The following is a 12,382-nucleotide window of genomic DNA, read 5'->3' on the forward strand; positions in this document are numbered from 1 at the left end:
TGGCTCTCTCTTGCAAGGCAGGGTGGAGGGAGGAGCCCCTTTGCTGCCCGGGGAAGGTCAATTTAAGGGTTAACCTGAGGGAGTCCAGCTTCCTAGAGAGGCCACTGGGAAAAAACACTAGGCAGGGGCGCCTTCCCTTCCGGCCCCTCCCCCGAGGAAGGCGCCTTTGCGTCTCTTCCTGCCGGTGGGATCTGCAGCCCAGCTTGAAGATGGGAACTCAGTGGTTGCCATCAATGTAGGTGGGGTGCGTGGGGACCCCAGAGCCGCGGAGGGAGGCGATGCAAGGGAGGAAAGCAGGGAGTGGACTTGGGACTAGGGATAAATGCCCCGAGTGGGCAATGAGGGGAATCGGATGTGTGCTGCTCCCCCAACCTCACCCCTCTGGGAAAACAGCAAGAAAAGCAAATGTGTAGATCACGACATAAGAAGAAGAGCCCTTTTAATCGGTGCTCCTGGGAAGGAAGGAAGGAAGCCCCCATGTGGGGAAACGAGGAGCCACCCCCTACTCTTGGGGTTCCCTAGTGGCTGGTGACGTCCTGGGTCATCGTGCCAGCTCTGATCCTGATGGAAATATACAGCTGTCCAGGCTAATAGGCATCGTTCAACCTGTTCCCCGTGGATTGGTCTAAGCTAATCTCTCTTTAAAATGTCTAGATCGGTGGCCATCACCATATCCTGTGGCAGTGAATTCCTAGTTTGAACACACGCTGTGTATAGGAGTACTTTTTTTTTTTTTTTGGTCTGCCCTATGCAAATAGGGAAGGGGTGACCTAATTTCCCCCTAGTGAAATGTCAAGAAGCGGCCACTAATGGTAGGAGCAGGGGACTGGGAGTTGAAACCTTGGAGTCCCTGGATTCAGCTCACAGGAGGTGCCCAAGGCGGCTGACCCACCCAGGTGTTCCTCCCTGACCCCCACCTTGGGGAACCTCCTGATTCTTGCTCTCTGCTAATCTTGAAGCCCCCATGATCAGTACATTTCCCTAACCTCTGGGTGCCTTTTGTTGTTTCAGAACCCTTATTCAGAGTTGTGCTTAATGCACAATAGTACACTTTCCAGGTGTACTTTTAAAAGAAATGTACTTAAAGTCAATGGCCAAAACCATGCAATGCAATGTCTGAATGGGCTAAAGTGGTTTCCATATAGAATAGGAGAGGGGCACTGAAAGAGAAGGAAAACAGTGAGAGAGTGGGAAGGGGGAATTGTTGGGGTCTGTGCAGTAGAGGGGAGGGGCTGAATTACGTGACCCACACCTGATGCAGGCTTAGTCTGTGCCTCAGAGAGGAGAACAGGCACTAGGCAGAATACCCCCCCCCTTTGCCTCTAAAATACCTTCCATGAAAATGTCATTGTTTGCACTCGGAGTAATGTCTTGGCTTTTGCAGGACTTCACTTCACCTGTTTGGTGAGCCCCTGCCTTAAGAAAGAGGCTCCTTGGACTATGGGCTAGAAATGGAAGAGCAAAACTCAAGTGGTCCTGAAGCAGCAAGAGTCCCAGAGGCAGTTCTAGTCTGGCACGCTGGAGAAAGATTTGTGCAGAAGCTTCTGGGCGGGGACACCATCAGGTCAGATGTTCCATGCTGGAGATTCAGGCAGTTCTGCTACCAGGAGGCTGCAGGGCCCCGAGAATTTTGCCGCCAACTCCATGATCTTTGCCGCCAGTGGCTGAAGCCAGAGAGCCACACGAAAGCTCAGATGCTAGACCAGATGGTCCTGGAGCCATTTTTGACTGTCTTGCCTGCGGAGATGGAGAATTGGGTCAGAGAATGTCAAGCTGAAACCACATCTCAGGCCTTGGCCTTGGCAGAAGGTTTCCTCCTGAGCCAGGCAGAGGACAAGAAGCAGGAAGAGCAACAAGTGAGTGTGTCTCCCTTATCCTGGTAACTTCCATGGACTGAAAACGAGAATAAGGCTGTCCTGCAGGGATGTAGCTATAACTGAGCGAAAGAGTTCAAAGAACACGGGCCCCCAGCTCCTGAGGTGTTCCTCCAGCTCAATCCCTCCCTATTTTCTTCATTATCCCCCTAACTCTGGGGGGCCACCAGAGAGAGGAATGAACACGGGCCCCCTCTCCCCTAGCTACGCCCCTGCTGTCCTGGAAATCCTGATATCATAGTGTGGGTTTTTGGTGGAAACATTCCAGGGGGGAAAAAACACGGCACCATATTTTGTTGATGGTGGTGGTTTGAAATACTGTTAGCACATCTTGTGATTAAAAATCTGGAGAGAAGTGAATACCATTAGCAGAAGCAGAATAAGCAGCAGCAGCTGAGAATGTGTTTCATTCTGAGAGCTCCAAGTGGCAGAACATGAATATGAGGATGTCCAGATATTTCCCGTCAAGAAATTGTTATTTCTTGAAATGTCATGAGAAGGTTTGTCCCAACCCTCATTCCCACTTCCATCTCTTTGACTGAATCACTACTGTTGTTCTTTATATCTCACTTTTTGGTGAAGATATGTTAAAGCATGTCTTCATTATGTTTTAACATGGTCCATGACATGTTAAAACACTATCATCTCTGTTCCACTCCTGAGAATGTCCTGTCCCAGGTTCCTCTGGCTGTACAGCAACATCAGGAAGTGTGTCCCCAGAGCAGTTTGTAGTGTAGGGTTGATTTTGTGTCCCTCAGTATGAGCTGTTTCCTAACTCCCCTCCCCCTCTCTGGGGTTTTCTGTGCTTTCAGGGGCAGCGACTGGCAGCAGAAATGGTGGGCGATTTCTCTGAGGCAGAGAAGTCTCCGTTGGACTCCGGAGAGAGATTGCTCTTCAGGGGGAAGGGCCAGGATTGTGACCGAGGTGCCCCCTGTTTGGGTATGGACTAATGGGGCCTGTTTCAACTTGGCCTCTCTCTTTCTCTCTGCTGTATCTGAAATGCTTGGGCTGATATCATGGGAGCTCTTGAGCCTGGGTGGGGTCAAGCGTTGGTCTCTGCAGCCTGTTCTCCGTGTTTGAAAATGAACTTATTTTCTGTGCTTGAAAACTATAGTGGCTAAACCAGCACTTTGAATGATGCCCCAGAGCTTAGGAGGGAAGAGATTTTCACAGAAGCAAGAGATTGAGAATATGTGAAGAAGTATGACTTAATCTTTCAGAAGCATCAAGTGCTTGAAGCAACATGTAGTAATATCCATCCATCTTATTTCTTTATTATTTCTCTGTGTAAACCGCCCTAAGCCATTTTTGGAAGAGCGGTATAGAAATCAAATAAATAAATACTTTTCAAAATCCTATTGGAAAAAGGATTTAAGGACCTTCCTCTTTGAAGAGTCCCTTTAGTATTTATCTTGCTGCCTATTTTCCTTGGGTTTTAAGCTTGGTTTTAATTGGGTTTCCAGTTCACGTTTAATCAGTTTTTAGCCCTATGTTTGTGCTGCTTTCCTGTCTTACAATTTATATTGATTTGTTGAGATTTATTATTCTTGCGAACTAGTCCAAGAAGCATTCTTCTGGAGGGACAAGACATAAGTTATGATCGGGCCTTCTTGGTTGTCACCCCTATGTTGTGGAATATACTCGGCATAAGAGTTTTATCATATATGAAGTCCTTCAAAAGAGCCATATGGTGCTGTAAACCACCCAGAGACGGAGGTTTGGGGCAGTGTACAAATATAGTAAATAATGACCCATCTTTTCAGCCTGGCTTTAATAGTTGTTGCTGAGTTGCTTTATATAAAATGAAATTTAATACTAATAATGAATAATAATATAATAAATAAGTGATTTTAATACACTGGATTTATTCAGACTGAAATCAGATACAGAATCAGGAGTATTTACTGAAAACATGAAAGCTTTCGCTTTAGGAAATGGATTTTCATCTTACAGGGTTGCTTCAGGTGACCTTGATGACTGACGGTGTCCACATGGGTGAAAGTGATTCCTGGGCTATGTGGGTCTTGGATCATGTACTGGTTTAATGGGAAGAAGCACCTTGAACTGGACCAGTCGGCTAACTGGATCCAACATCTTCCCACCTCCCTTGTCTCTTAGGCAATGAAAGGATGTCGATGCCTCATTCCAGACCTTTTCCTTACTTTGATAGAGGTGATGTGGCTGCTGTGCCATCACTGGATCATGTGGCTACTGTCCCATCACAGGTAAGAGAAAAATGGCTGGGGGAGATGAGCAGAGGATAGCTCTGAGTGTTTCTCCACATCTCCCATGGCCTGAAGGAATCTTCTACTTTCTCTTCACCTCTGCTAAAGCTGCCCACTAGGGAGGCTTTGGATGCCGCTAAGGAATCTCTGGGTCCAGCAAGGGAAAAACTAGACATCTCAGATTTAATATATTACTAGATTCTTGCATCACTTATGAGGAGAAATTGTCATTGTTTTCTTTTAGGGCCCAGTGACCTTTGAGGAGGTGGCTGTGCATTTCACGGAGGAGGAGTGGGCATTGCTGGATCCAGACCAAAGAGCCCTTCACAGGGAAGTCATGGAAGAGACATCAGCACATCTGGCCTCACTGGGTAAGGCTCCCGCTTCTCAGTGGATAGATACAGAAAGTCTCAATGTACAGTCAGGACCTCACTGAGAGTGATACTGGCTGGTCCCTACTCCTTGGCTGCTGATCCATTGATCTGAGTTTTTAACTGATCTTTTAAAAATCACACTAGTATTCCAGTAAGAGCGCACAGAGTGTGGATATAAAAATCTAACAATAACATGCAAAATGCATCCTCCTCTCCTGAGCTGGTTGGGCTGCGGGCATACTTCAGTCCTCATCCGAGGACCTTGTTGTTGCTGCTATACAGCAGAGCTCCAGGAGTTGGAAGTTGCCTCCTTCGCTCATCTTTGGGGGCAACAGGATGGTCCAAGAGGGATTTTCCTTCTGGGTTGAAACATTATTATTTAATATATATACAGCAGTTTACATCCTGCAGAAGAAGAAAATTTATATATATATCCACAAAAGGCTCATAGTGTAAAGACACATACACTCCACTCCACATTAAGAAAAAACTCATCCTTTAGGCTTTTGATTCAGCTCAGGCCTAGAAAAGGATGTCTTTATTTCAACTTTGCACCTGAGACCTATTGTTTTCAATGGCCTGGTTCTCACAATCAGTGTGGTGTTAGTTTTTTGGGAGTCTGGGATTCAACCAAAGATCAAGCCAACATCAGTAATCACAATCCGGAGTTGACATGACTCTCTAGCTGGCATGTTGCCTACTGCTGATGTTTTGCTGGGTTCATACAACACGCTCTGGGGGAGCATGTGAGCGGTGGGAATCTCAGATGCCCGACAGACCAACATTGTGCTGATCATAAGGAAACCTGGCCGTCATGCTTGTGTTTTTCAGAATTTGTTTTTCAGAGCTAGTTTGCTATCTAGTTTAGATTTTCTCCCAGCTGCTCAAACATAGAAGGAATGTATATCAGATTAAAATTGTGTTGAGAACCATAACAGTTAAAATATGAGGATTCTATTCGGAATTTCTTGTAAAAATATCTATTTAAACTTTTCCCTGAGCATATTCAGTTATTCAACTAATTTCAGTGGCAGGATTTTTCAAAATATATAATCGATTGGAGTGCTGATGTGTTTCTCTAAGTTAACGTTTCTGTGTAGTCCTGAGAAATTGTAAGAGCCAAAAGCCAAGGCACACATGCAGAGCTGGGTTGCTCTTAGCACCTCATCTTGCTATTGTACTCCTTGAAATGGCTTTTCATTCCAGAATCCTTTGTAATCCATTCTGTGTGGATGTCTTATGCTTTGTTTGTGTATGTGTTCTATCAATGCTTTCCTAGGAATCGTATAAGTAAACCAAGATCTTAATAGAACCTTTCATTTCTTCTTACTTTTAATTAACACAAACTCCACCAAATGGGAAAAGGGGATGGACCACTTGTGTCCAAACTCCGGGTGGAACTCTCTAGGCAGTGCCAGGCCTTATTGGGGATACTATTCTGTGAATGTAAATTAATCCAGCTTCCCTCATAGTGTCTCCTTTGTTTGGCAGGAGCCTTCCAAGTCCTACAGAGCTCCTGCAACTAAGGATGCTGAGGGCTGAGCCTGGGAGCTGATGCATCCAAACTTCACTTCTCTCCAACATTTCAGCTGTCAGGATCTGCCTCTACCCCCTGTCTCCTATATCCCATTATTCATTGGCGAGTTAATTGGGTTTACTCCCTCATATGAGACTGTGGGGCTGTTCCCACGATCGGGCAAAATCGGGCTAGGGGAGCCTAGCCCGATTTTGCCTGATCATGGGAACCACCGGGCTCGCAGGTGAGCCCAGTGGCTTCCAGGCGTTTAGCCCGCCTAAGTAACCCTCCCCTAAAACCCCGGGGTTTTTTATCGTGAGTAGCCGCACCGCAGCGCAGGTACTCATGAGGAGACCCCCTGGAGAGGAGGCAAAAAGCCGCCTCCCCACTCCGGGGGTCTCGCCAGCATGCCCTGCGCGCTGGTGATTGGCTCCCACTCCCCCCAGCCCCTGCCGGTTCCATCACAGAGCCGGCAATCGTGTGGGCAGCCAATCCGGCTGCCCAGGGCTCCCGCCCTGCTCGTATGCGGGGAGAGCGGGCTTAGCCCGCTCTCCCTGCTCACTCTCCAAACCCGGGTCTCACTGATCGTGACACCTGCCTCTGTGTTTATCTCTCACAAGATTTCTCCCTTTGGTGTTGCAGGTGATGAGAGGGGACATGGGCGAGAGGGTGAAAGGCACAGGAGAAAAGCTGGAGGAAACTGGGAGTGGAGAAAGGAACCCATTCCTTCTGAAGGGAGTGACTTGCATGAAATTCCAATCCAAAAAGAACATCACAGAAGGAATACAATCCCTCCCCATGCAGATATCTCAACTGCTAAATCAAGGCTTAGCACTCCTCAAACTGATCACGCAGAGAAGACCCAGTATAAATGCTCAGATTGTGGAAAGAGCTTTAGTCACAGAGGAAGCCTCACTTCCCATAACAGAATCCACAGAGGGGAGAAACCGTATCAGTGCACAGTGTGTGGAAAGACCTTCAGACAGAGCTCAGGCCTTACTTACCATCAAAGAATCCACACAGGGGAGAAGCCATATGAGTGCTCTGTGTGTGGAAAGTGCTTTAGTAGCAACACAAGCCTCATTTGCCATCATAGAAGCCACACTGGAGAAAAACCATATCAATGCTCAGTGTGTAGAAAGAGCTTCAGCCAAAGCTCACACCTTTCTTCCCATCAAAGAATCCACACAGGGGAAACAGCATATCGATGCTCAGTGTGCGGAAAGAGCTTCAACAGCACCACACACCTTACTTACCATCAAAGTATCCACACAGGGGAGAAACCATATCAATGTTCAACATGTGGAAAGAGCTTCAGTAACAACACAAGCCTTATTTACCATCATAGAAGCCACACTGGAGAAAAACCATATCAGTGTTCTGTGTGTGGAAAGAGCTTCAGCCATAGGTCACACCTTACTGAACACCAAAGAATCCACACAGGGGAGAAACCGCATCAATGCTCAGTGTGTGGCAAGAGATTTAACAGCAGCACAAACCTTATTTGCCATCGTAGAAGCCACACTGGAGAAAAACCATATCAGTGCTCAGTTTGTGGAAAGAGATTCAGCCAGAATGCCAGCCTTACTTCACATCAAAGAATCCATACGGGGGAGAAACCATATCAATGCTCAGTGTGTGGAAAGAGCTTCAGCAGTAGCACAAACCTTACTTACCATCAAAGAATCCACACAGGGGAGAAACCATATCAATGTTCAGTGTGTGGAAAGAGCTTCAGGAGCAACACAAGCCTTATTTACCATCAAAGAGGCCACACTGGAGAAAAACCATATCAGTGCTCCGTGTGTGGAAAGAGCTTCAGCCAGAGCTCACACCTTTCTTCCCATCAAAGAATCCACACAAGTGGGACACCATATCGATGCTCAGTAGGTGGAAAGAACTTGAGCCAAAACTCAAGCCTTACTTCACATCAAGGAAGCCACAAAGGGGAGACACCATATCGATGCTCAGTATGTGGGAAGAACTTCAGCAGCAGTACAAGCCTTATTTACCATCATAGAAGCCACACTGGAGAAAAACCATATCAGTGCTCAGTGTGTGAAAAGAGCTTCAGCCAGAGTGCACACCTGTCTACCCATCAAAGAATCCACAAAGGGGAGAAACCATATCAATGCTCAGTGTGTGGAAAGAGTTTCAGCCAGAGCGCACATCTTTATACCCATCAAAGAATCCACCAAGGGGAGAAACCATATCAATGCTCAGTGTGTGGAAAGAGTTTCAGCCAGAGCTCACACCTTTCTTCCCATCAAAGAATTCACACAGGGGAGAAACCACATCAATGCTCAGTGTGCAGAAAGAGCTTTGGTTCCAAACAAAAACTTACTAAGCATCAAAGCATTCACAAAACCTAAAAAGAATTTAACTGCTCAGGATGTGGAAATAATTTGGTGTGGAGTACAGAACTTCATATCCCGTGACTCACATACAGAAATGTCACCTAAATAACTGGGTGCTGAGCCAACCTGGGGATGTGATCTTGGAACCACTGTCTACAATCCTTGATAATTCCCAGGGAACAGGTGAAATGAAAATTTCACAATCTTAATCTTTGAAGAAGGGGAGCTCTGAAATTTTAGGTTTATCAGCTTGACATTGCTACCTGGCAAGATCCTAGAACAGATCTGTCTGTCTGTGAGCATGCAGAAAAGGATCTGGTGATTACTAGGAGCCAGCATGGACTTGTCAAGAACAAGTCATGGAGAACTAACCTCATTTCCTTTTTCAACAAAGTGACAAGTTTAGTACATCACGACCGTACTGTGGACATCATGGCTGACATCTTGACTAACCAAGTGTGGAGGAACGAGGCCTAGACCTCTTGGTTTTGTAAATAAGCCCTTGTATTGTAGTAATATTCCTAAAACTCTTCTTTATTGTTAATAAGATTGTGTGTTTAATATGCTTGCATATCCCTATGCATGAAAAAACTGGCAGGGTCAAAAGTTCATGCCTGCTGTTCTTTTAGTTCCACATTTAGAATGTCAGTTTGACAGTTTGGTTTTGGAGGGAAGGGAAAAATTGAAAAATGGAAGGAACTTTTTATTAGGATGATTGGATTGTTTGGAGAACCATTGGAGGAAAATTGGATATGTATAATAGGCTGCTTTAGCAGAGAATTGGTCAGTCTCAGTTGGAGTCAGTCTGCAGGAGAGTCCTGGAAGAAGTTCATGTCCTGGAGAAAGTCAGTGTGCAGTTTGGAAAAGAGGGTCTTGCTTGGAAGAAGTGGCAGTGCTCATGAAAATTTGAGAAGTGCCAACCTCTCTTTTGAAAGAGAAACCAGAATGTACAGTATGGGATGTCAAGAAACCTTATCTACATCTCTGTCCTCAATAACATTTTCCTGGAACTGCAGCGCAAAAAGGAGATGGAGCGAGAATGAGGGTCAGCATATCTCAAACCTGGGGAGTTTCCATCACAGTTTTTCTAGATCAAACAGTTCCCTGACATCTCTGGGACTTTCATTGGAGACTGTATTGTGAAGTGTGTGATACCATGTAAAGTAACCCACAGAAAGGGCCAGAAGCCCAGAGGTGCAAGAGACCTGAATGTCAGTGAATGGTTGAACCCTCGGTTAAAACGTTAGACCATGTGATGAAAGAATGCTCCCCTTTAAAAGTGATATGGAAGAAAGTGGCAAAAATGGCTGACCGGCCTGAGATTCCAGAACAACATTGGAAAGAGAGGCTTGTTGCAGAGAAGATTAGACCAAAACGGGAAAAGGTCCTAAGCATAGGAACGGGGAGGGCGGCAGATGAAAGACACCCTGGTCTGTTACTAGAGTTATAAACCTTTTTGTATTACGAGCTTTATTTTTAAGAGAAGGAAAAGGAAGAGGGGAAATAGTGAAAAGGAAAATTTTGGTACTAAGAGCTCAGTAATCTTTATATATAAGAAGGTCAAAGAGTTGGCAAGGTTTAAAAAAGAAAACATGCCTCATTACAGAGGTGTGCATCAATGGAAATGGATGGACGAGATCCCCCCCCATCACTTGAAAGAAAGTACATGTCTGGTGGGACAAATTAACCAAGTTGGTTTAAATTATTTCTGTTTCTTTGTTTTCTAATGTGTGAACTAATATATTATCTGATAAAGAAAAGATAAAACTACATAAGGGGTCCTTGCAGTCAAAAAGGGGAAATATGTTAGTGTTAATTACTTAGCAGTGACTGTTGGTGTCTATCTTATGTTTCTTTTAGATTGTGAGCCCTTTGGGGACAGGGATCCATCTTATTTATTTATTATTTCTTTGTGTAAACCGCCCTGAGCCATTTTTGGAAGGGCGATATAGAAATCAAATGAATGAATCAATGAATGTCAAAATAGAGTTATAATTCGTGTAATTAGTGTAATTTGTAAACTGTCTTATGTAAAACATTGTATTGTGTTGTGTTGTTTGCAATAAAATACTAAAAGCCTAACCTTAACCCTTTGGGGTTTGGGATCCCTGGAGACATTTCGTCTTATCATCAGCCCCTCTCAGGCCAAATCTGTGGTCAGCTGCCAGTGCTTTGGAAAGAGAAATGGGCCATACAAAAGCAGGCTTGTTGTAAGGCATCCTCAAGGGATTCTCCAAGTATGCAAAAGTGATTGATTGCATTTATAAACCGCCCCATCCAGAGGCTCTGGGCAGTGTACAACTAGTTTAAAAAACGTAAAAACAATCATTTAAAACACACTACTTAAAACAATATAAAAACAATTTTAACACAACTTAAAACCAATTAAAATACTTTAAAACAATTTAAAAAGCTTGGAAGGCCAGGACAAAAGTAAGTCTTTAGGGCACTCTTAAAGACCCACAGCGAGCCTAAACTGCGGATATCTGCTGGGAGTGCATTCCACAGGCCAGGAACAGCTACAGAGAGGGCCCGGTTCCAAGTCGCCACCAGACGTACCGGTGGTAATGAGACGGACCACCCTAGATGATCTCAACGTGTGATGGGGATCATACAGAAGAAGGTGCTCTCTAAGGTAGCTTGGACCCAAGCCTTCAGAGCTTTAACGGTAATAACCAGCACTTTGTATTTTGCCTGGAAACGTATCAGCAGCCAGTGTAGTTACAAACTATTATTAATAGTTACAAACTATTTTTAGTTCGTAAAATAATTTCTCAAAAAAAAAAAAAAGTGCAGTGCTCTACAAGACTTGTGGAAGATGGGAGGACAGTTGAGGCAAGGGGTGTTATGGGGGGGATTCTTTTTGTGGGAGAACAATAATATTTTTAATTGTAATCACCTTCCTACCATTAACAGTTTACTAACATGAGTACAAATCAGGCGTGCACAACTTAAACGGCACCCCTGACTTGGTGTGCGGGACCCACAATTTTAACCATGAATACTGGTCAGGAAATAGACTCTGTCCCTGTCAGTCACTGGGCACCTGGGGTGCAAGCCAGCCCCAGATTGGAGTTGGGGTGGTGGTGGTGGTAAAGGTAACGGCCAAGAAAGATGGTATCAATGGGCTCTGACCCAGAGGTAGGGGGCATCTGGCCTCAAGTAGCCAACTCCACTGAGCCACAGCTGCATGTCAGCAGACAGATCAGAATCATTCCTTGGCTCCTGCTGTTGCTGCAGGATATGGCTACCTGAGGGCCAGCCAAAATGTCCCTGTGGGCCAGATCCGGACCCTGGGCCTTACGTTGTGCAGGCCTGCTGTAGAGGAAGAATGACTGTGGGGTCATTCTTGCATGTGAGGTGCTAGGCTGTGATGATATCAAAGTTGCCGCCATCACACAAATATCAGATCTCATTTTCATCAAGATGGTTATCATCACACAAATATTTAACTTCATTAACTCTGTAATTACTTGGCCAATTTTGTTGTGTGAAGGTGTCATTGGAAACATATTTTCATAAGCTATTAAATGTTACCATATGATTCCTGGTGAGTTTTCCTACATTTTTTACATTCCAAAGTGACATCTACCACCAGTTAGATTTCAGAGAAGCTGAATTGAGTTCTTTGCATTTGTCTTCATGGTGGAGGATACTGACCATATACCCATCATATACCCCAAACCCAACAGCCTGGATGGCTTTAAGAGAAGTTTAGATACATTAATAGAGGACAGGCCTATCAATGGCTAATAGTCTGAGTGTTATAGGCCACCTCCAGCGTCAGAGGCAAGATGCCTCTAAATGCCAGTTGCAGGAGAGCAACAGCAGGAGAGAGGGCATGCCCTCAGTTCAGAAATGGATCTAGCGGGGATCCTCGAAACTACAAGCCAGTTAGCTTAACTTCTGTGCCTAGTAAATACATAGAAAGTATATTTAAGGACAAAATTGTTAAACATATAGAAGAATAGGCTTTGTTGAAGGAGAACCAGCATGGCTTCTACAAGGGCAAGTCTTTCCTCACTAACTTTTTATT

General features: G+C 45.0%; 1 protein-coding gene across 1 annotated transcript; it reads left to right on the plus strand.

The window, feature by feature from the left end:
• The first annotated feature begins 109 nt into the window (after positions 1-109).
• LOC128347458 (zinc finger protein 345-like) lies at positions 110-10,428 on the plus strand. Its single transcript, XM_053302165.1, has 6 exons — positions 110-235; positions 1,385-1,856; positions 2,687-2,813; positions 3,993-4,099; positions 4,344-4,470; positions 6,632-10,428. The coding sequence occupies exons 2-6, from the start codon at positions 1,452-1,454 to the stop codon at positions 8,359-8,361; spliced, it is 2,496 nt and encodes an 831-aa protein (XP_053158140.1). The 5' UTR covers positions 110-235; positions 1,385-1,451; the 3' UTR covers positions 8,362-10,428.
• The last annotated feature ends 1,954 nt before the right edge of the window (positions 10,429-12,382 follow it).

This window comes from Hemicordylus capensis, chromosome 2 (genome assembly GCF_027244095.1).
Source record: "Hemicordylus capensis ecotype Gifberg chromosome 2, rHemCap1.1.pri, whole genome shotgun sequence".
Lineage (NCBI taxonomy): Eukaryota > Metazoa > Chordata > Lepidosauria > Squamata > Cordylidae > Hemicordylus > Hemicordylus capensis.